The sequence below is a fragment of the Corythoichthys intestinalis genome, chromosome 15, assembly GCF_030265065.1.
Source record: "Corythoichthys intestinalis isolate RoL2023-P3 chromosome 15, ASM3026506v1, whole genome shotgun sequence".
Classification (NCBI taxonomy): domain Eukaryota; kingdom Metazoa; phylum Chordata; class Actinopteri; order Syngnathiformes; family Syngnathidae; genus Corythoichthys; species Corythoichthys intestinalis.
The window spans coordinates 29,350,552-29,374,960 of record NC_080409.1 but is presented as its reverse complement, the minus strand read 5'-3'; the positions used below and the strand labels follow the sequence as shown (position 1 = coordinate 29,374,960).

The following is a 24,409-nucleotide window of genomic DNA, read 5'->3' as shown; positions in this document are numbered from 1 at the left end:
GATTTCTGCATCGCGACTCTTTGTTATATTACCGTGTTTCACCTATAAAATTCCCCAAAAATCCGGCTGTGGCCATTTACAGCTGTGTCTTGACACTCGGTGATACATGCTACATGGAGTTTTTTGATCCAAACAAGGTAATATCAATAATAATATCTGTTGAGAGAAATGTTGGGAGAAATTTTTGTATTCATAAACGTGTCCTCAGTTGATGTTGAAATAATGTTCCTATTGCTTGTTATTATTGACATATTATCTTTTCGCCACAAGATGGCAGGATGGGACTTAATAGTCTAAAGGGCTACTTTTATTACTTCTTTGCGTCAGTGGCGCCACCAAGGGGTGGCCAGGGGTGGCCACGGCCACCACTATAAATTGGTTGGCCACCCCACTGGCCACCCCGCATGCCAGTATATCGTTAGATTGTTGTAGCATCAGTTATGCATTTAATCCCAAATGAATGCATTTTTTTTTTTTTTTGTTAAATGTAGGGCTGTCAAATTTATCGCGTTAACGGGCGGTAATTTTTTTTTTTTAAATTAATCACGTGAAAATATTTATTGCAATGCAATGCAATGCATTCACGCATTGCCGCAAACAGCCTACAATGGCACCATTTTACTTATATACAGAGATAAGAGGCAGTGCTAAGTGAGAGGAGCAGATACAAGCATTCAATGGGGCCGTGCTTTTAACTGGCAAACCTTTGTCATCTCTCCCACAGCAACTATAAATATTGTGGGAGACGACTTGGGGAAGAATGACAGGAGTTGATCTTTTTCTTAACACCCTGTAGTGTACCCAACGCAGAAAAGATATAGCATTTGCAGCCACCACACACAGTCATGGTTGCACCATTTCCCATCATCCATTTGGGCAGAACAGTTAAGTCGCTACAGTATCATTTACTGAAAGCTCAACAAATACACTAGATGGCAATATTTAGTCACAATATACAAACTCACATTTATCCTTTAAGAATTACAAGTCTTTCTATCTGTGGATCCCTTTCACAGAAAGAATGTTAATAATGTTAATGCCATCTTGTGGATTTATTGTTATAATAAACAAATACAGTACTTATGTACAGTATGTTGAACGTATTTATCCGTCTTATCTTTCCATTCCAACAATAATTTACAAAAAAATATGGCATATTTTAGAGATGGTTTGAATTGCGATTAATTACGATTAATTCGTTTTCAAGCTGGTATTAACTCGATTAAAAAATTTTAATCGTTTGACAGCCCTAGTCAAATGTACACCTTATGCCTAATATATACATAACACAATAAAACAGAATTGTTGTGGAACTCAAAATGTTGACTGGACAGTTATGGACACTGCACATTAAATCATTAGTAACATCAAATATTACACAATACACCAAAGTATATCAGTAGCCGTGTCCTTAAGTCTTTCTGATAGTTTTCCCTTGACCCTTTTACTGCAATAATATAATGAAAACCTGAAATTATGGCTTTTAGTTTTGGCCACCCCAAGATTTTAAGTGGCCCCATCTGGCCACCCCTACAAAAAATTTCTGGAGGCGCCACTGCTTTGCGTTTGACTTTGATTACTTTGATATGTGGGATTGCCTGTGAAGACAGCAATGAGAGAGGATGTATCCGCATGTCGATGGAAATTAAATATGCCGAGTTTTGGATGAAAGACAACTTATTCTCCTTCAATTTTTCCTACAAATGCAACGTTGAGCTGCAACCACCTCAACAATATCAAGTAATCAATCAAAGTAATAGCAAGTAATATCAAGGTAATAATAAAGGAGATAATATCTTGTTAAAATCTTGGCGTCTTTAAGTATGCTCTCTCATGCGCCCACCTCCAGTCAGGGTTTTGCTGTTTATTATTATTATTATTTTGTTTGTTTTTTTAAATCCCTCTTGTCCAAATTTTTTCTTCCCCCAGAAAATTGAGATTTTAAGCTTTCCAATGATGTATCACACGTGCATATTATGTGAACGACGCCTTAATAATCAGACTTCTTCCTTTTTCATCTGATTTATTAATAAAATGGCCTCAAACCACTGTGTGTCCTCTTTAGACCGTAGTGAAACAACAAAAAAGTACACAGCATTGCATTAGCAACAACGTTAGCTTAGCACGCTATACAGGTTCACTAAACATAAACAAAAAGCGTCTCATGCAAAAAATATAACATTCCGCTTACTAACATAATATGTACATTCTTTACAACAACCATACTTACGGACAAATCTTGTCCAAGGATCATATAAGCACAACATTATCAGCCCGAGACGTCGTGCAGCCATAATGAAGAAAAGAAGAAAATAATAAACCATGTCGCAAAGCGACCACAAGAGTTCGCTGTTGGACAGCGCAAAAAGCCTTGCTGTAAAACTTACCAAAAGGCAGAATACTTTCTGAGCGGGACATGTGCGTTAATTGCGTCAAATATTTTAACGTGATTAATTTTAAAAAATTAATTACCGTGCGTTAACGCGATAATTTTGACAGCCCTATATATATTATATATATTATATATATTATATATATATATATATTTTATTGATGTGTCACTTTTTTTTTAAAGGAAAAAGTTTTAAACTTTTTTTTTTTTTAAAGTGGAAAAAATTTTGAACGCATTTTTTTTTTTTTTTTTGAAGTGGAAAAAGTTTTGAAGGCACTTTTTTTCGATTGAATCAGTTTGACACAAAGATACGACTTCAACACTACTTCCGACATGTTTGAGTGGCAGGTGACTACACCAATGGCATAAAAGAATGACTAATGGCCACCAGGGCTCCATTGAGCCATCGGACTCTGCTCGAGTCCAAGCCGAAAATAGGGCACCAGTACGGGGGGGGTGACATCGGCATCTCACCGGAGTGCCCGCGATGGTATGGTGCGCTGCTGCTTAATGTGATTCAAGAGGGGAACTTCACCCGCTGCCCTGACGTGACGGTTGGCAATCGGGGTCCAACCGCAGTGTCGCGACGCGCCGGCATGGGAGTGGCCGACGAGTGGCCCGACACTAGCCTGCCCAGTAAGCGAGTCCGCGCCGGGAGCCCCGTCGCTTCAGCTTTGAATGAGTTATGCCGCTGGCGTAATCACCTGCCACTCAAACATGTCGGAAGTAGCGTTGAAGTTGGATCTTCGTGTCTAAATGATTCAACCAAAAAAAAGTGCCTTCAAAACTTTTTCCACCTTAGAAAAAAAAAAAAAGTTTAAAACTTTTTGCTTTTCAAAAAAAAAGTGAAACGTCAATTAAAAAAAATATTTAAAATAAAAAAAATATTTTCAAAAAAATATTCTTGCAAAAGTCTTTTTTTTTTTTCTTTTATTAAAAATAGTTTTTTTGATTGAAGCAACTTTTATTGGGATTGATTGATTTTGGACACAAACATCCTACCCATAATATGGCTCAAAAACAAAAAGGATTGCTTTGATCAAAGAAAACAGTTTCAATGAAAAATAAAGTGTAAATTTCTGAGTCTCAAATATTTTTTCACATTCAAACCTTTTTTTCTACAATTGTTTTTTTGTTTGTTTGTTTGGTTTTTTTTGATTGAAGTGATTTTCTTTTGAAAATATACATTTTTTGTTTGAAGCAACTTATTTTTTGATTGAATAATAAAGACACAAATGTCCTAGCCAAAATGTGGTCCAAACGCAGAATTACATCAATCAAAAAAGTTGTTTCAATAAAAAAAAAAACTTGACTTAAATTTAAAAAATAAATTCAATCAAAGAAAAATAGTTTTCAAATACATTTTTTTGACTTAAAAATTTATTTTTGCATTTAAATTTTTTTGATTGACATGACTTTTTCTTTGATTGAAAAAAAAATATATATATATATACTAATGACATATTTTTGACTAGAAATTAGACTTTTTGTAGAGGAAAAAGCTTCATATGAAATTAGAATTTGAAAGACACACACACATATATATATATATATAAGACATATATATAAGACACATATTCTTTAGGTTTCTCAGGTGTATAACTCCAGCACACGTTTTGCATTTACTCTTTTAGTGATGTGAAAAAAACAAGGTATCTTGTTTACTGTATCAGGTGTTAAAGTGAAATTTGAATTTGAACTGAGTTGTGTGTTTAAACCATGGCACAATGTTGATTGTAGTTCCAGTTTTGATCACTAATATTGTTGGAGAAATCAGAACTGTTAGCTTCACCAGAGCTCAAGCTCATGTTGTAATGGGAAACTAGTTTGACGCCATGTCTTCAATGCTCGAGTTAATGTCCTGAAATTATGAGAAAAGGATCTCGCCTGTTAGTCTTTGGAAATCACAGGATAGGAGTGGACATTGGTGCAGTTCAGGTATTATTCAGTAATTTCTGTAGCAAAAGGTTATTTTAGGTACTTATACTTTGTATGAGGTGCAAAATGTTTGCAAAAGTGGGTTTATAATTAATCCACTGATTGTTCATTGATACTGAGCATTAACCAAACACTGTTCAGCCTGCCAGGAGCCAGTGTCTCCCATTAAATGCACTTTTGAGCATTTTAAAGTAAATTTTAATTCCACTGAATTAATCCATTGAGTCTTCTCCATTTATTGTGTTTTGGGGGTCATTACTGTTAGAAAATGTGTTTTTAATGAAATTAGTATGTGCAGTTGTAATTTCTATTGTGGAATTCTTTTAGGTCAAGAAAATTAAGTTGACCTGAATATGATGGATGAAATGGAAAACTAAAGATAATTAATACACAATTATCACTTGAATACTGCAAAATCAAAATAAACAAGTTACTCCAATCCAATTATTTGAATTAATTTGAGTACTGTACACTCAAAATAAACAAGTTACTGTAATCCAGTTATTTAAGTTAATTTGAGTACTGCCAACTCACAATAAACAAGTGACTATAATTCATTTTTTTAAGTTAATTTGAGTACTGTCAACTCACAATGATTAAGTTAATCAAATCTAATTCATCTAAGTCAACATAAATTAATTTTTTTAAGGCAGCAAGTTTGCATATATTTTTTTAGTAAAGTCAACTTATAATATTTTACAGTGTAGACAATTTTGAGGTTTGGCCAAATTGGGGGTCTCAGAGCGGAATTTCAAATCACAATGTGATTTTTTATATATATATATATATATATATATATATATATATATATATATATATATATATATATATATATATATAACACGTGTTTTGTCGGGCGATTTGGTCACCTTTCGTCCGTGAAGCGGATTCCCTGGTTCGGAGACGGCGCCGTGCCTGCGGGCAGCCACGATGTTGAGAAACTCCTCCAGGTTCCCCGCCGTGATGGACTCGTTGTGGCCGAAGAAGCGCACGATGTCCCGCAGGAACTCGTGGCTCGCTCCCAAGCCCCGGGTGGCGTTGGGGGCCAGGGCCAGACCCTCTGCGAACTGGAACAGGGCCCCTAAAAGCACAAGCACCAGAACAGCCATGTCTCGCACACCTTCCTCCTATAACAACAAAAAAAGTTCTGAGGTGGTCCGGCACAATTTCATGGCCGCGCACGCGCACACTACGGAAGAGGACGGCGCTTTCCCGGCGGGAGGCAACCAACACGCGGTGACTTTCGAGCGAGCGCGAGCACAACGCTTTCATTCGTGCATTCCCGCCCCCACTTGGAATGCCCCACGCGCGCACGTGCAGGGAAGAGGAGGTCAAGTTGTCACTTTGAAAGTTTGGAGTGGGGGTGAGGGAGTGGCGGACATTAGAGTCAGCTCACGCCGCCTGCTGGTGACATGAAGCATGCGCAGTGAAAAACATGAGAACGGGAGGGCTGCATGGTATGGCGTATGGAGGACCAGGAGTGCAATAAATAAATAAATAAATAAAAGTGTCATTAAAATGCGTGTATTTCAATATTTTTTTATTTATTTCAATTTTTATGTATTTATTTCAATTTATATTCATTTATTTCAATTTTTATTTATTTATTTCGATTGATATTTATTTCAATTTTTACTTATTTATTTACATTTATATTTATTTCAATTTTTATTTATTTATTTCAATTTATATTTATTTATTTCGATTTTTAGTTATTTATTGCAATTTATATTTACTTATTTCTACATTTATTTCGATTTTTAGTTATTTATTTCAGTTTTTATTTATTTCAATTTTTATTTATTTATTTCAAAATGTATTTATTTTATTCTGGGTGAACAGGTGTGCAAGAATGAAATAAATAAAAAGTGAAATAAATAAATGTTGAAATAAATAAATTATGAAAAAAAAATTGAAATAAATAAATAAAAGTTGAAATAAGTTAATAAAAATGTAAATAAATGAATAAAAATTTAAATGAATAAAAATCGAAATAAATAAATCTAAATTGAAATAAATAAAAATTGAAATAAATATAAATGAAATAAATAAATAAAAATTGAAATAAATAAAAATTGAAAAAAATATTAATTGAAATATACATTTGAAAAGAATATTGAAATAAATAAATAAATAAATATTGAAATACAAGCATTTTCATGACTTTTAATTATTTATTTAATTGTGTATTTATTTATTGAATTTTTGCACTCCTGGTCCGCCATAGCATGGAGGACCGAAAGTGTCAAAATTAAAAATACTGTAATCAATGAATGAATATGGCGGAAAACACTCAAGTGACTTGAAGTTCCGCTCTAAGCACCCCAATTTGGCCACATTTTAAAATTGTCCTTTCTGCATGTGTGATACATCATTGGAAAGCTTAAAATCTAAATTTTCTGGAGGAAGACAAATTTGAACAGCAGGAAATTTAAAAAAAAAAAAAGAAAATAAATTTAAACAGCAAACTCTTTTCGATCCAAAAACACCGAGTGTCAAGACACAGCTGTGAATGGCCACAGCCGGATTTTGGGGGGATTGTATGGGTGAAACATGGTAATATAACAAGGGTCGCGATGCAGAAATCGCAGACATCAAGGAGTGGTCGAGATTTTCTTTTTCATATATTTACCCATTTAAAGTTTTTTTCCCAAATTTTCTTTGTTCGGAGCGATTATTTATCATCTCAAATAATGGGGAAAATGCGACGGTGACAAAAGAAATACAATTAAGCTAATCCGTGATTTATTTCCAGACACTATTTTTTTCATAGTGATGTAATTTGTTTAAAAGTTTAAAATATGCGAGTGAATCATTTTTTAAAGTAGTTTTTTCAAAACTAAATATTAGACATCAATTAATGATTCTAAGCTAAAAATGACAGACATTTCGAATAATAATTATTTAGCTTCTTTTAATGGCTAGGTTGAAACAAAAGCGGTTGCGCGACGTCTGTAAACGGGTGTGTCCAGGGTAAAACGGACAACTTAAAAATAGTTCGGGGGCTTAATGTGCCATGAATCTGCTATGGCAACATATAGACATATAGTTCTATCAAACACAATAGTTGTTTTGGCTTTAAATACAGCAGTTTATTTTAAAGAGGGGTGCAAGAGCAAAAACTGCTTTTTCAGCCTTGTCTGTGTTTTCCACCATATATAAAAGTGAAAATAAAAAAAGACTATAAATACAAAAATAAGATATAAGATACAGATGAAAATAAGATATAAGATACAGATAAAAATAAGGAAATAAATACATAATGCGATCATAATGAAAATAAAAATGAATATCAATTCAATAGGATTAAAAAATTAAACGGAAAATAGATACAAATAAACCATTTTTTTATTGTCAGCGTGGACATGCAGAAGCAAATGAAATGTTATTCAAATGAGGTGGCAGTCCTAAGTGTCTTGAACTATTAATTATTTTTTAATCTTGGCAGTTTTGGTCTGGTTTAACCCTTAATAGGCATTTTAATTATGCATTTAAATCATAATTACTAGGGTGAACCAGGAGTGTCCAAATTAAATAAACACATTAGATGTTACGTTATAGATTTATTTAGAAAAAAAGAAAAAACACAAAACGCTGAAATACAATTTTTTTTTTTAACATAAATGTCAAAATAAGTTAAAAAAAAAAAAATTGGAAAATTTTGAAAGATATGGATATATATAAATATAGAAATACTACCAAAAAAAATTGTTCCTCTATATGAATATATGAAACCAATAAAATAAAAAATATTATACACCTCATACTTTTACATTAAACATGTCAATACAGATCAAAAACCCCAAAAATATTTTACTTAAAAATGAGTGCTGAAAAAAACTGAAATTGAGATATATTTTATGTTGAAATAAAACTATCTATAAATCACATTTCTTTTAAATTAATATTTAAAAAAAAAAAAAAATTCCAATAAGTATTGAACGACATAAATATTTAAATTAGGAATGTCCCCGATCCGATCACGTGATCAGAAATCTTTTCAGAGGATTGAAATCAGGTTTTTAATTTTTTAAGAAATGCATATAATTTTAATAAAAAATAACAATAAATAATAATTTTTTAAAAAACATTTTTTTCAGTATCAGACCGGCAGATTATCAAAATCATGTGACTCGGGTGCAGAAATATGTGATCGGTACATAATTTAAATACTGACAGGAAGAACCAGCCTTGCCACACTCCTCTTATCATCGACAACGCATCAGTGGAGATCATCAGCGGCACCAGCAAATTTTCAGTCGCAAAATTAGTGGTGTTTCCCCCATATCCACAACATTGACGTCTTTTTACGTGGCTTACAGTGGCTGCTGCTGGCTGGGGGAAAAAAAAACAAAACTAATATCCCTCCTCTTTGAAGGGGGCGGAAGAGGCGGCATGTTGTTGACATGAATCTGTTAGAACTGTGTGAGTATGTGTGTGTGTCTTTGTGGCGGGACGGGGGGCTTCAAGTCATCAGCCAACCAAACGTTCATTTGGGGGGGCGGCGGCACATTCAGCAAGTGAAAAGGGATAAATGTAAGTCTGAACATAATGAAAATAATATGGGAGGACAATCTAAATTACCCATATGACTGAACTCTTTATATAAAAGTTGGTGGGGACAATTTGAGCACCCTGAGTAGTTGGTAGTGTTATGTCCCTACCGCCACTATGCAAATCTACGCCCTTGCGTTAAACATTTCAATACAGATCAGAATCCCAAAAGTGTCATTTAAATGTTTTTAATCCATACTTTGACAAACAATATTGTACAAAAATCTATAATTAGGTCCAATTAATATACAGATGATTGATTAACATTCAAGGAGGCTATTATGGCAAGTAAAGGTCACTCAACGATATGACTGTGAGCGCCCTGGAGAGTTGGGTGACGCTGGTGTTTCTCCTGGCGTGGAATGCCACTGTCTTCTTCCGGGAGAGCATCAGGAAACCATTGGAGCCGAAGCGACCCTCCACATCGCCCACATCCAGCCACACAAAAGGAGCTATCGCCTGTGACTCGACATCCACCAGCAATTCTGTCTCGTTCTCGCGCACTTTGGCCTGCAAGGAGAAAGCAGTCTTTACCTACAACCTCTTTGCTGCCACTGACGGGGATACATGTACATTTAATTTGGACTGGGAGGGTTGGCAGCAATGAAAGGATCAGTCAGTTGTATCAGTCACTTGCGGCAAAGATATGGATTTTTTGTTCTTCTTAAATTTGGGTGGTGCGGTTTATAGTAAGGAACGCTGCATAGTCGAGAAATTACGGTAAATACATATTAGCAATTAATTACATATATACATACATAATTATAAACATAATTATTAATCATTATTGTATTTTTTATATTCATTTAATATATATAAATACATTAATAAATTAATGCAATTAATAAAAACTAAATTGATAAAATTAAAACAAAAACAAAAACAGAAAATGATACCCGTTACAGCCCAAGTAACACTCACTCGTTCTCCTTTTTTTTTTTTCCCCATAATATTTAACTCATTGCATGCCATTGACGGTGATAGACGTCCGATTCATTTAAACTGAGAAGACTGGCTGTGAATGCTCACGTTCGTTCATTGACTGCTCCCAGTCAAAATGGATTGGACGTCTAGCACCGTCAATGGCAGCCAAGGAATTAAATTAGTGCCACGTTAGGGTAAACAAAAAAAACATAATTTGTGCATGAAAGGTTTAACATGGCCATAGGAAGAAATGATCGATTTGCATGACTAAAGATTTTTTTTTCGTAATTTTCAATGTTCAACTGATTTGTATAGAATTTTGGATATTTGTGACTAACATGAGGAAATTTTTGACCACTCAAAAGACTAAAATGAAGTGATCCCTCGCTACTTCTTACTTCAAATTTCGCGCCCTCAGTCCATCGCGGATTTTTTTTTTTCAATTAAAAAAAAAAAAATTGCAGTTTTTATAGAGCTGTCCTGATCCAATCACGTAGTCTCTCAGTCTCACTCCTGCCTCCTTTCTTCGTCAGGCAGTGCACTGGAGTTGCTTATTAAAGTTAACGATGATTGACAGACGTTAAGGTTTGAGCTTGCCAGAGTCGCTTGGAAGCAGAAACTTCAAAGCGCGGCATGCGTCAATTGTCGTTTAACTTGTTAAACAGTTGCTGTGGCAACTCATTGTTGGTGAGCAGCTTGAGTGGATTTGAGTGGACTCACTCAATGAAGCATTTAGTAAAGACAAGCATTTTTCTACTTTATTCTTGTTTAAAAATAATTCTGTGGGACATTGAAGTGCTTACATTGAAGTCCTTAAAAATAATTTATTGAAATATACAAAAAAAAGTTGTTTTTTTAATAATACTTTGGGGGAAAAAGTGAAAAAAAAAACATGCCTTATATGTATTGCATTCCAATGCTGAATCTGAATAAATACATTGAACACACACAAAAAAATATATATTTTTTGAAAATCTGCAAAGTAGGGCAATAAAAAAAATGTTGTTTTTTTTTTCTTTTTGGAGGTGGGGTCCGCAACGTCGCGGTTTTTCACTCATCGCAGCGGGTTCTGGTCCCCATTGACCGCGAAAAACGAGGAATCACTGTGTATATATATATATATATATATATATATATATATATATATATATATATATATATACTGTATATATATACTTACATATATATACTGCATATATACAGTGTATCACAAAAGTGAGTACACCCCTCGAATTTCTGCAGATATATAAGTATATCTTTTATGGGACAACACTGACAAAATGACACAATGAAAAGTAGTCTGTGTGCAGCTTATATAGTACAGTTCATTGATTTTCCCTTCAAAATAACTCAAAATATAGCCATTAATATCTAAACCCCTGGCAACAAAAGTGAGTATACCCCTTAGTGAAAGTTGTCAATATTAACATACAACATGTCAACTGTCAATATTTTGTGTGGCCACCACTATTATCCAGAACTGCCTTTACTCTCCTGGGCATGGAGTTGACCAGAGCTTCACAGGTTGCCACTGGAATGCTCTTCCACTCCTCCATGACGACGTTACAGAGCTGCCGGATATTTGAGACTTAGCGCACTTCCATCTTCCGCTTGAGGATCCTCCAAAGATGTTCTATTGGGTTCAAGTCTGGAGACATGCTTGGCCAATCCATCACGGACCAAACAAATTAATCTTCGTCTCATCAGACCATAGGACATGGTTCCAGTAATCCATGTGCTTTGTTGACATGTCTTCAGCAAACTGTTTGCGGGTTTCTTGTGTACCGTCTTCAAAAGAGGCTTCCTCCTGGGGTGACAGCCATGTACACCAATTTGATGTAGAGTGTGGCGGATGGTCTGAGAACTCACAGGCTGACCTCTGACTTCTTCAATCTCTGCAGCAATGCTGACACCACTCCTGCAACAATCTTTCAAAGAAAGCATTTGGATGTGACGCCCAGCTTCTTTGGACGACCAACCCGATGCTTGTTCTGAGTGGACCCTGCTCTTTTAAAACGCTGGAGGATTTTAGCCACTGTGCTGCAGCTCAGTTTCAGGGTGTTAGCAATCTTCTTTTAGCCTTGCCATCTTCATGCAGCGCAACAATACAATAATCAGAGAGTTCTTTGCCATGTGGTGCAATGTTGGAACTTTCAGTGACCAGTATGAGATGGTGTGAGAGCTGCACTACAAATTTGAACACACCTGCTCCCTATGCACACCTTGGACCTAGTAACACTAACGAGTCACATGACATTTTGGAGGGAAAATGACAAGCAGTACTCAATTTGGACATGTAGGGATGTAGTTTCTAAGGGGTGTACTCACTTTTGTTGCCAGGGGTTTGAATATTAATGTTTATATTTTGAGTTATTTTGAGGGGAAAATAAATTATTATATAAGCTGCACACAGACAACTTTTCATTGTGTCAAAGTGTAATTTTGTCAGTGTTGTCCCGTGAAAAGATAAACTTACATATCTGCAGAAATGCGAGGGGTGTACTCACTTTTGTGATACACTGTGTGTGTGTATATATGTATATTATATACATTATTGTCACTAATCTGATTACTTTCTTTCAGTAACGAGCAATCTAACGCGTTCATTTATCCATTAATCTGATTAAAGTTAGTTTCCTTAGTGTCTGTGCGTTACTATTTTTTCATTGCCTCATAATGTATGTAGAATGAAGAATACTGTAGTCATGTCATGTGCGGAGAGCATTTTGAATAGAAAATGTTGCTCTTGAGTTTAGGAGTGACATCATATGTCACATTTTCTCAGTGGAGGAGGGAAAAATAGGGTCACGCGTATTACCAAGCCGTGTGAGCACTGAGAGTCAAAGGTTTGAGGAGGGAAAAAAACCATACTGTATATATACTGTAGATATCTTGATTTCAATGTTCATAGGTCACCTGGAGAAGAATCTTGAGTGGTTCTTTCCACATGAGGATTAAGAAAAATATTATTTCCAAGTGGCCATAATAATTTTTACATGCCTAAAAGAAGAAAATTTACTTAAGTTGGCCATTAGAAGAAATTCTTGATTTCTATGTGTCCATAAAGAAAAATGTTTCATAATTTTCAATGTTCATACTGTATGTCAATTGGAGAAGAAATTGTACATTGTTTTTGTGTCTACATGTTTTATTTCCAAGCAATGGATTTCTATCTGACTAAAAAGTCAAAAATGAATACATTTTTTATATTTATAAGTCATTTGGAGAATGAATTTTGGATGTTTGTGTCAACAAGAAATTATATCCAAATACATAATCCAAATGAATAAAAGAAAAAAACGTCTATGTGACAAAAAAGAAATGTAACTTTTTTTTTAAGTGCTCATGAGTTGTTTTGAGAAGGAAATTTGGATATTTGTGTCTTGTTTTCGTCAACGATGACGACAACGAAAATATTTAGTCGAACAATTTTTACTAGGGCTGTCAAAATTATCGCGTTAACGGGCGTTAATTAATTTTTTTAATTAATCACGTTAAAATATTTGACGCAATTAACGCATGCACTGAATGACCTGCTCGCACTTTGCCTCAAACAGATTACAATGACATTAAGAGTGAAGAGAATGCCACCGGCCGCTTGGGGGCAGCACCGTTCCATACTCATGTTATTTCTTCTAAACGTGGGAGAATTAGTAGTTGTGAGACGTTTATGCTGTATTCACAATGCAATGCAAATTGCTATTTGTGCTCCACACATATTTCGGTAAGTTTTCTTTCTTTTAGTGGCAATTATGTGTCTTTTGTTGTATTTTGGGTAAGATATGTACAGATATATGTTATACAGTAAAGGCGAGTGGACACAGGCGTTCTTTGGACCGCGCCGTTTATTAGCAAAAGCTTCGGGAAGTCCTTCACAACAAACATAAGTATCGTTTTGTGAAAGCACAACAAAAATAATATTCCTATCCTTTCCATGAAAAATAATGTTCACAAAAAGAAAAGCCCTTCAGTCTATAGTAATGAGGCCCTATTCTCACACAGTTAAACAACAATGCAAAATGAACTGGCATTCCATATCAAAATAGCTATGCAAAATACACGTAAAACTTATTTGGTCACTCTATTTTTACTGTTATTTTTATTCTTATTATATTAACTCTACTTTTGATTGAAAATTTTACAAATTTTATTAAAACGAAAACATGAAGAGGGGTTTTAATGTAAAATTACTATAACTTGTAACTATAACATTTATCTTTTAAGAACTACAAGTCTTTCTATCCGTGGATCACTTTAACAGAAAGAATGTTAATAATGCCATTTGTGGATTTATTGTTACAATAAACAAATACAGTACTTACTGTATGTACAGTATGTTGTATGTATATATCCGCCTTGTGTCTTATCTTTCCATTCCAACAATAATTTACAGAAAAATATGGCATATGTTAGAGATGGTTTGAATTGCGATTAATTACGATTAATTAATTTTTAAGCTGTGATTAACTCGATTAAAAATTTTAATCGTTTGACAGGCCTAATTTTTACATGATGATGACATCACAATGACTAGCTGAAAACGTGTCTTGTGAGATTAAAACTTAATGAGATGGATACCAGTTGTCGTCTGATGACACGAGAACGAGATGAAAATTCGCCATAGTTTCCGTCATAAATTCACAATGTGTGATGTTTTCATATTGTATGTGTAGTTAGCATGCATTTAGCAGTGTTTGGTCGTGTCACTCATGTGACGTGCCACCCCCCCACACCCCCCGCTCACCGGTGCCTTTTCCAGGCTCCTTGTGTGAAACACACTAGTATGCGTCAGATGCTGCTTGGTAAGTTATACTTTCTTAACTTGGCTAGATATATGCCATGTTGCTTTATCCTTTAAAGGTCTGTGCTGAGTGATCATCACACAATAAACTAACTTGTAGCGTTAGCGTTAACATAGTGTTTGCATTAGCTTCAGCATTTAGCGTGGTGACTCGGGTGTCTTATTTAACTCTTGGAAAACATTTTAGATACAGTGTAATTACATACATGTGCTTGTCTGTCATGTTCAGTCAAAATTGTTGGAAACCTTTTATTTATTCATGGACAAAAATTTATGAAGTTTATAGACGGAAACATTTTGAGAATTGTCGACTAAAACTAGATGAAGGCGAACACATTTTGAAAGGACTAAAACATGACTAAGACTAATAAGTATTTTTGTCCAAAAGACTAAGACGAAAATTAAAATGGCTGCCAAAAACAATACTGGTGTTTACGTGAAGATTTGATTTGATTTCACCATGAATAAAAGTAGAAATTGTTGACATAGATGTGACGAAAAGAACATGTCAATTTCAAAGCGACCATAAAAAGAAATTCTTGATTACTGTGTAACTAAAAAGAAATCATATTCAATGTTCAGACATTACTCGGAGAAAGAATTTGACATATTTGCGTCTATAAGGAATTTTGATTTTCAAGTGACTAAAAAAAAAAAAAATCTAGATTTCATCATGTGAGCATGAGAAGAAAATGAAGTGAAAGTAGAATTGAAGAAATGCAAAGAGAAGAAATGTTTGATATCCAGGTGGCCGTAAGACATTTCTACAAGACTTAAAGAAGAAATGATAGAACTCTAAATGTCTCACGGTGATGTTTGGCGGTCGCAGCCCGACGGCGTCTTTGGGCGAGCACAGGAAGTGGTGGTTGACTGGACCGTGCCGGGCACCGTTTTCATCCTCCAAGTGAAAGGCGAGCAAGCAGCTGAGGCGGCTGCAGTTGCCACATCCCACCAGCAGGACGGCGATGGAACGTTTGAACACAGGGACAGCGCTTCCTCCTGGGACTGCCGCCGATTTGGATCTCAGCATGCAAATCGGGTCCAAGTCGCTCCATTTGTACACGGACACCTGGTGGTCAAAATAATAAGCAATTCTAATGGAATGTTTTCATCTTAAACCTGTTATATAGGGCAGAGGTGCTGAACCTTTTTGACCGAGGGAGCCAAAACACCCAACATATTTAAAAATATGATTCCACGAGAGCAATACAGTGTGTAAATACTGTGTATGTATGTATGTATATATATATATATATATATATATATATATATATATATATATATATATATATATATATATATATATATATATATATATATATATATATATATATATATATATATACAGTGCTGCTCAAAAGTTTGTGAACCCCCTCAACATTTTGGAATTTTCTATTATTTCAACCTGATTTCCTAATCAATCAATTCAGTAGTTTTTTTTTGTTTTTTTAACAGTTGTGTTGTCGAGACTAAATTAAAAAGAGTTTTCATCAACTGATGTAGGTGCAAAATTGAACTGTTTGGTCACAACCAAAACCACCATGTCTGGCGAAAAGTCAACACTGCATACCACCAAGAGAACCTTCTCCCAACAGTGAAGCATGGAGGTGGGAATGTCAAGATCTGGGCTTGCTTTTCATCCTCAGGACCTGGACAACTCCACATAGTCCAGGGAATCATGAATTCTGAGGAAAATGTCAAATCCTAGAACATAACCTGACGCCATCTGTTTTGAAGTTAAAGCTTGGCAGAAGGTGGATCATGCAACATGATAATGATCCAAAGCATTCCAGCAATATAACCAAGGAATGGCTGAAAAAGAAGATTCGTGTTCTGGACTGGCCCAGTCAAAGTCCTGACCTAAATCCCATTGAAATGCTGTGGCGGGACCTGAAGCGAGCAGTTCATGCCAGACGCCCATCAAACCTCTCTCAACTGACTGCGTTCTGCAAGGAAGAATGGGCAAAAATCCCCCAAAGTAGATGTGAGAGGCTGATTAGTCACTACAGAAACCGTTTGGTTGAGGTAATCTCTGCAAAAGGAGGCGCAATATCCTATTAACTGAAGGGGTTCACATACTTTTGCACAAATGATATCTGAGTTTTTCTTAAATCAACCACTTTTGTTAAATAAAGAATGACAATATAACTATTTCTTTTGTTTCAGTCCATTATTTGGAATGTCAGTATTGTGGATTTGGGTATAACTTAACATTTAATAAGGTTATTTTAGTTTTTTTTTACAAAAAATCTGACCATCGCTGTGGGGTTCACAAACTTTCGAGCAGCACTGTATATATATATATATATATATATATATGGTAAATGGTGTTATACTTATATAGCGCTTTTCCACCTTTCAAGGCGCTCAAAGCGCTTTACACTATCTCGCCAGTCACCTACTAGTGACACAGCACCAGGAGCAACGTGGGGTTCAGTATCTTGCTCAAGGATACTTAGGCGAGTTCTTCAGGGCGAAGAATCGAACCCACAACCTCCGGGTTAGGGGACAACTACTTTACCACTGAGCCACGCCACCCCATATATATATATATATATATACATTTATATTTATGTTTTGTTGCCAGCTTGTCAGATTCCACTTGTGAGCACCGTTTTTTTGTTGTTGTTTTTTTTTGTGAACGCATTTGAACACATCCCTCGGGGGCGAGAGTGAGGTCATGCTCAGCTTTTACAAGCATTCGCTGAGTTGTGATTGAAATAAATCTAGAGAAAACAACAACGAAAGCATGGCATCGTTACTTGGGATGTTACAATCGTTGCTCAGTTGCGCACTCACCACTTAGAAAATAAATGGAAAAATGGTGTGGCGTTGCGTGTATTTCCACTACCAGCGACAACCTGGGGCACCTGTGAAAAACAGTGGCCGAGAAAGGTGGAGCCTCTCAGGGCAGGCGTTTCATGAGTCTTGCTCCCCTTGGAAGTGGCGACAATTTTGACGGGCAAAAATTTCATGAAAGTGAAACTGACTGCACGCCTGTGTGACTTTGGTTACCACGCGGTTCACTTTGGTGGTTTAATTTTTGCCTCTACTAAAGCATTTTACGCAAGACAGTTCATGAGTTAGCCTTTTGCGTTAGCTTAATCTTAGGAGAACACATAATTTTGCTTGTTTATTTTAGAGACATTTAGCTGGGAGTGACACCTGTGACATCTGGACTGTTTAATACATCGGCTTTGGGAAGGGAAAGAACTAGGGATGTCCCGGTCGCATATTGTTGCTGTAAAAAAAAAAAAAAAAATTAAGCCAGAATGAAATTGGAAAAAAATAATATTGCAATATATTATTGCCAAGGCTCCTCACTTTTTTCTTAAGGTGCACCAGCACAAAATGTAGGCAGATTTTTCAATTCATCACCTTTAACGCCATACAGTTTGGTCGTACTGCTTAGCAGGAGGGAGAGTAAGAGGCTGTACGAGCATGAAGCAGAAAAACAAGTATATTTTTTTAATTAAAAACCCAATCCTTTTCACCCGATCCGATCCTCCGAAAAATGGTGTGATCGGCCCGATTTCCGACCATGTGATCGGATTGGAACATCCCTAGAAAGAAACGCATCCATACTGATATATTCTTGAGGTACCTCGTGTCCGATTTAGTGAAATTATTTTAGAGGTACGCAGCATGTTCAAACTTTTCGTCTTCTTCCGTAATATTTTTATAGCAGTTGGCCTTAAAACCACCAAATCAAACAATTAGACCATGGGGCATCCGAGAGTTGGTCGTATCATGCTCCCTTAACATCTGGCTCTAGGACGTATGATCTGTCGATGGCCTAAAAGTTTAGGAGGCGGAGTTCACGAAAGGTCAATTTAACAAATGTCCTTACCACGACGTTGAGCTTGAGGTCTTGGCTCAGATCGGAAATGGCGTATATAAGTAGCTCGCCATCGTCCTCAAAGGCGACGGGCAAGACATCGGCAAAGAAGTCCACGGCAAAGTAATGCAGCATCTTCCACTTGCCGCCGAATTCTGCCCAAGTGACAAGTAGTGACGAACGGCGCAGGGGGAAGACGCCTCAGCGGGCTTACCGATGGACGACCAGGAGGGCCCCTGCCAGATATCGTTGAGTTGCCAGTAGAGGGCACCCATGGTGTGTCCGAGGCCACCGAGTAACTCACTGCGGCTACGCCGGTAAAATTCCGTCTGAGTCTTCACGCACTGAGCTTGCGTCACCTGTAAACAAATGCACGTCGTGCTAAGGTAGGGGCGTTGAACTCATCTTTGTCGCGCTACATCATATATAGTGGTACATCTAGATACAAAGTTAATTCGTTCCAGGACCTTGTTTGTAAGTCGAAATGGGCGTATGTCGAGCAGGATTTTCCCCTAAGAATACATTATAGTTCCATTAATTCATTCCACAGCCTGAAAACCTACACTAAATCCTTAATCAATACTGCTGGTACTATTGCAAATAGCTATTACACAGCGCAAAATAAATAAGTTATGAATAAAAATCGGAATAATAGTAATAATAATACCTGTAATAATGTGACGAATCAGGTTCTAATGTGGCAGATGTATTTTTGCGTGGTGTACCTGAACGCACCGCGTGGTTGACGTGTCAGAGTGAGAAAGGACTTTTTACTTTCACCTCAGTTGTTCAGCTGCAACAGACAATAGGCATGTTCTGTTGTACAAGTTCTGAAATAAATGATCAAAAACCTAAGGAAGTTGGCAATTTCTTCGGCGATGTTACAATAGCAATAATTGTGACCTTAACTTATAAAGACTGGCCAACGGAGGAGGACCGCCAAGATCATAGCTCGTCTACGGCCGTAATGTTTTAGCCGGTTCACAGATGCGCACCCCACGCTCATATTTTTCTATCATCCATCTTCATTTCAATGGTAAGCCTCACCTTTGACCTTTATTCACCACCTGCACTAACATTGTTGGAACCCATGTTGATTTCTCTCACAAGAAACTTTGCTGTTGCGGGAAAATCAAGAAACTGCGGCGCTGTCATAAATCGTTGTATTTCAAGCATGTCGTCAGATGAAGAAACAAATGGCGAGTCAAATTTTACATCGGATGACGAAAGGATTGCGTGTCGAAGCAATCGTATGTCGAGGTACCAAGGTATATGGTTTACAGTATGTACAGTCCCTGACAAAAGTCTTGTTGCTTATCCATTACTCAATTGGTTTTAGAAATGGCTCATATGAAAGCGAAGACCCTCCCAAATGATGTTGAATGTACAAAAAATATATATATTTGTTTCAATGAAAAAAGATTTATCATTTAATGAAAACACAAAGGTCAAATTTTGGCAAGACAAAAGTTTTGTCGCCTACAGAAAGTAGTGTGAAAATTGAACAAAAAATGTACTTCAAATACAAAAAATATGTTACATAAAAGCGAATTAAGTAGTGGTGCTGTGAGATCCTAATTTAATATTTTGTATGACTTCCATGGGCTTCAAGGACTGCATCCATGCGGTTCGGCAAGTATTCATACAATTTATTGATGAAGTCATCAAGAACTGATGAAGTCATCAGGAACATCAAAGAAAGCAGTTTTGCATGCCTCCCAGAGTTCATCAACATTCTTGGGTTTCGTCTTCCATGCTTCCTCTTTCGTCCTACCCCAGACATGCTCAATGATGTTCATGTCTGGTGACTGGGCTGGCCAGTTCTGGAGGATCTTGATCTTCTTTGCCTTGAGGAACTTTGAGGTAGAGATTGAAGTATGCATTGGAGCACCATCCTGCTGCAGAATTTGTCCCTTTTTATGGTTAGGAATGTAAGAGACAGCTAAGATTTGTTGATATTTCAGACTATTTATGTTGCCTTCCATCCGACTTTTGCTGGCAAATTAGGCAAATTTAATCTACTTATACTAACTTTACATATTGATCAGACTAGATGGACGTTTGAACACCAATTGTTTTGTGTCAAGTGTTTTCTTGTAAAAATTGTTGTTTTGAACATAAGTGTACATGTGTGTTATAGCTTTACAAATTGTCAAAATTGAAGGAGTTAAAAAGCTTCAAATAGCACGATTAGCCTGGTTTGCTGTCTGTAAAGATGAACAACTTCAGGTTTAGTGAGGACAGAATATGTCATATTAATAAAGTAAAGTAAAAAATACGATCCTGTGAGGTACAATAAGTTACTGTTTATGTGACTAAAAAAACACAATAACTGAAGACAAAATGGAGGACGAGACTCTGGCGTCGTAAATCGGGTACGTCGTAACCCGGGGACTACCAGTACCTGTATTTATTCATTTCAACATCAACACTCTACCTCCTTTCAGATACTGTCTAGTCTGGTGGTTTTATTTTGTTTTTATTTCAAATTTTTAGGTAAATGTTATTGTATGTTACCTATTTATGTATGACATTAATTCATTGTGCGATGCACTGAACGGGAGTTGCTATTATTAATCTCATTGTTCTATGTATAATGACAAATAAAGTCTATTCTATTCTATTCGATTCAAAATGGATTGGACATGTGGCGCCATCAATGACAGCCAATGAGTTAACAAGGAAGAACAACAGGAAGTAACCTGGAAATGCCCCAGAATCATCAAGAAGCGACCAATGAACAGGGAGCAGCTCGGAAAGGACCGAAAAATAAGCAGTAAAGGTTCCAAAATTTACAGGAAGTGACCTCTAAGTACACTAAAACTACAAGTGACGCAAACCTCACCTGTCAGTGACAATGATAGACGTCCAATTCACTTAAACTGGGAGGATTGACTGTGGTGTGGATGCTTATCTTTTAGGCCAAAAATCAACTGGTCTGGCCCACATGAGATCTGAATGCATTGAATGTAGCTCGGGAACCAAATGGAGTTTGACACCTCCTTTTTAAAACGCTTTGGACCTCAAAATAGTCCAAATCACTGCCAGAAATGAATGGAAAATCACTTATAATTGGTATGGCTGGCATTGAATGATTATGTTTCAGTACCATTGACTGCGATAGATGTCCAATCCATTTGGACTGCAATCCTTGCCAGCTCCTCCCAATCCAAATAGATTGGACGCTTATTGATGTCAATTGAAAAAAAAAATGTTTTAATAAAAAAAAAAAAATAATAAAATAAAAAGAAAAGAAAAAAACACCTAATAACATGGCGGTCCGGATCAGCCAGTTTAACACTTGGGTGCTCGCGAACCAGATTTGGCCTTGAAAGTAGCGTCGGTGACACGTTACCTGCGTGAGGTAGAGTGTATGCGTGAAGCGGGTGAGGGGCTGGCTAGAGTTGGGCAGGGGGAAGTGAATGGACGCCTGCTTTAACATTTGCTGGTTTCCATCCAAATGATGCTGACGGTGGTCGGCGAAGCGGCTGTTGAAGCTACGGTCTTCTGCCACGGACACCTGTGAGAGAAAAATGCCAAAAAAACAGTCTGGATGACATTCTAGGATAATTTATTTCCATCCGAAACAGCTTCAAAATGTCCTAAATGAGTGTTTTCAAGAAAGAAAGCTGATCAATTAACCCTTTTAAGTACAGTGGTCACTGCAGAAAATCAAATACACCGGAAAAGGTCCCAGGTAACACTCTAAAGTAGCCTTTTTTTGTCATAGTCTAACTCATTGCATGCAATAAACGGCGATATATATCTAATCCGAGAAAAGCAGCTAGATTTGATGTGATTCAATTTAGGCATTCAAAAAATTTTATCGTGTCACTTTCACATTTTGGCAAGAAAATTTGATATACAGTGATCCCTTGCTACTTCGCGCTTCAAGCTTTGCGCCCTCAGTCCATTGTGGATTTTTTTTCCAATTAAAAAAAATTAATTAATTAAATACAGATGAGCCGTCCCGAGCCGATCATGTAGTCTCACTCTCCGTCCTGCTTCTCTTTGTTGGTCAGGCAGCGCACTGGAGTTGCAGATTAAAGTTAACAATGATTGACAGACGTTAATGTTTGATCTTGCCACAGATCCCTGGAAGCCGAAGCTTCAAAGCGCCGCATGCGTCAATCATCGTTTAACTTGTTAAACAGTTGCTGTGGCAACTCATTGTGTGTAAGTGAGAAGCTTGAGCGGATATGAGTGGACTCACTCAATGAAGCATTTAACTCATTCACTCCCAGCCATTTTCACCAGAGCAAGGCCCTTCGCTCCCGGCCGTTTCACTGGATTTTGACTGATTTTGCAAGGCCCACAGAAAATTCTGTTCTATTGCTATGTAAATATGGAACCCATCAAAAGAAAGATTAGACTCTCTTCTTTCAGCAGGAAAAAAATAAGTTCATATTCTATTCCATAAGTTCATATTCCATTCCATATTCCATTCTTTAGAAATTCTGGGCGTCCTCTCGGTTGTTCTGCTAGGTCGTCCCCCGCCTGGCATCATTCCGCCGGCGCACCGACCGTGCGGCCCGGCCGTTCGTTGCTGTTGAATCGGGTTGCAGGTCTTACCAAATGCACTACTGCCCTCCAGTGGCCAGTTTTATTGCTTTAAAATGGATTTTCACCTTTGTGCTTTGGAGCTCAGTTTAATCAGGACCCAGAGATGTCTTTATTGAAAAAAAAACAAACGTAAAAGACGTATAAATCCATCTTTGGGACACTGAAACAATTAAAAATAGAACGTATTTATACGTTTTTGGGAGCAAATGAGTAAATAAAGACAAGCATTTTTCTACTTTATTCTTGTTTAATAAATTCGTGGGACAGTAAAAAGTTTAAAACTTATCATAATTATTAAATTTGAATTCTTAAAAAACATTTAATAAATTATTCATATACATAAAAGTTTTTTTTCAATTATACTTTGGGAATAAAAGTGAAAAAAACATGTCTTATATTTGTCTTTTTCCAATGCTACATCTGAATAATCTGAATCTAAAGCGAACACAATTGTTTTATTTTTTTTGGGGGTGGGGGGGTGCATCGCGGTTTTTCACTTATCGCGGAGGGTTCCGGTCTCCATTAACTGCGAAAAACGAGGGATGACTGTATTTCAAAAGAAAGATTTGTTTTAACACTTTATTTCATCACTTTACAATGAAGATTTTAAACGATTTTGATGTTTTATTCTCGTTTTTATTTAATTAAATATTATAACTATTTACATTCCTGAACCTACAAATTTCAAAACTTTCATTAGTGATAAGAAAAAAAGGTTTACTCCAGTTTGTTGAGCTATTACATATTTAAGCAAAAATTTCACTACTAATGAAGCGTTTTTTGTATCATCCAATCATGTTTGTTTGTTTTGGGTTTTTTTGCATGACATTGCCGAAAAGACAACATGAGTGAACGGCATTTACCGGAAGGAGCGCGGCGAGTGACGGCCATGACTGGAAGCCGTACTCAGACGCTAATCGCGCGCGAGGGAAAGCGCGCCAGTCCCAGCAGTCGGCCTCGTAGCTGTAGAAGTGCGTGTCACCGTAGCGCGGGTCGTACGGGTTGTCAGCGACGTAGCCTTCCCGCTCTGACTCGGCGCCGTTCGTCGGGCTGGATGCCAAAAACGGACGACTGGGATCCTCCTGGGAAAATCGTTGGTTCCGTAACAAAAGAATCGTTCAGAGCTTTCCGCGCCAGTTAAAGAGCATACGACATGAGAAAAAAAGTCTTAAATGGCATTATTTGAATTAGAATTATATTTTGAGACAATTCGACTATATACAACAATTTAGCAAAGCGCAGATGACGAGAAATTAGTCTTTTAATCTGCTGATTAGCCACGCCTACCATTATAGGGCTTTAGCGTCCCCAACAGGTGGATGACGTCAGCGGTAGACTGGGCTCATCGGTTTTACTATTCAGCCCATTGAGGGGGAATTATTCAGAACGAGGAAAACGC

At 36.7% G+C, this 24,409-nt stretch overlaps 2 protein-coding genes across 6 annotated transcripts in view; both read right to left on the bottom strand.

Moving 5' to 3' along the window:
* slc39a8 (solute carrier family 39 member 8) overlaps positions 1 to 5,614 on the bottom strand; it is a 40,252-nt gene extending 34,638 nt beyond the window's left edge. Inside the window, exon 1 of one of the 3 annotated variants that reach the window (XM_057860446.1) lies at positions 5,200 to 5,614. In XM_057860446.1, the coding sequence (XP_057716429.1) occupies positions 5,200 to 5,439 (240 nt within the window). In that variant the 5' untranslated portion in view covers positions 5,440 to 5,614. Of the gene's footprint in view, positions 1 to 2,230; positions 2,456 to 5,199 lie in introns of those variants that run through there. The other 2 variants (XM_057860447.1, XM_057860449.1) reach the window with 2 other exon arrangements.
* Positions 5,615 to 9,048: 3,434 nt separating this feature from the next.
* Positions 9,049 to 24,409, bottom strand: part of manba (mannosidase, beta A, lysosomal) — a 33,751-nt gene continuing 18,390 nt past the window's right edge. For 2 of the 3 annotated variants that reach the window (XM_057860122.1, XM_057860124.1), the window contains 6 exons: positions 23,874 to 24,092; positions 21,803 to 21,967; positions 18,662 to 18,806; positions 18,460 to 18,602; positions 15,418 to 15,678; positions 9,049 to 9,394 (listed from right to left, as the gene is read on the bottom strand). In XM_057860122.1, the coding sequence (XP_057716105.1) occupies positions 9,164 to 9,394; positions 15,418 to 15,678; positions 18,460 to 18,602; positions 18,662 to 18,806; positions 21,803 to 21,967; positions 23,874 to 24,092 (1,164 nt within the window). In that variant the 3' untranslated portion in view covers positions 9,049 to 9,163. The remainder of the gene's footprint in view (positions 9,395 to 15,417; positions 15,679 to 18,459; positions 18,603 to 18,661; positions 18,807 to 21,802; positions 21,968 to 23,873; positions 24,093 to 24,409) is intronic. The other variant, XM_057860123.1, reaches the window with a different exon arrangement.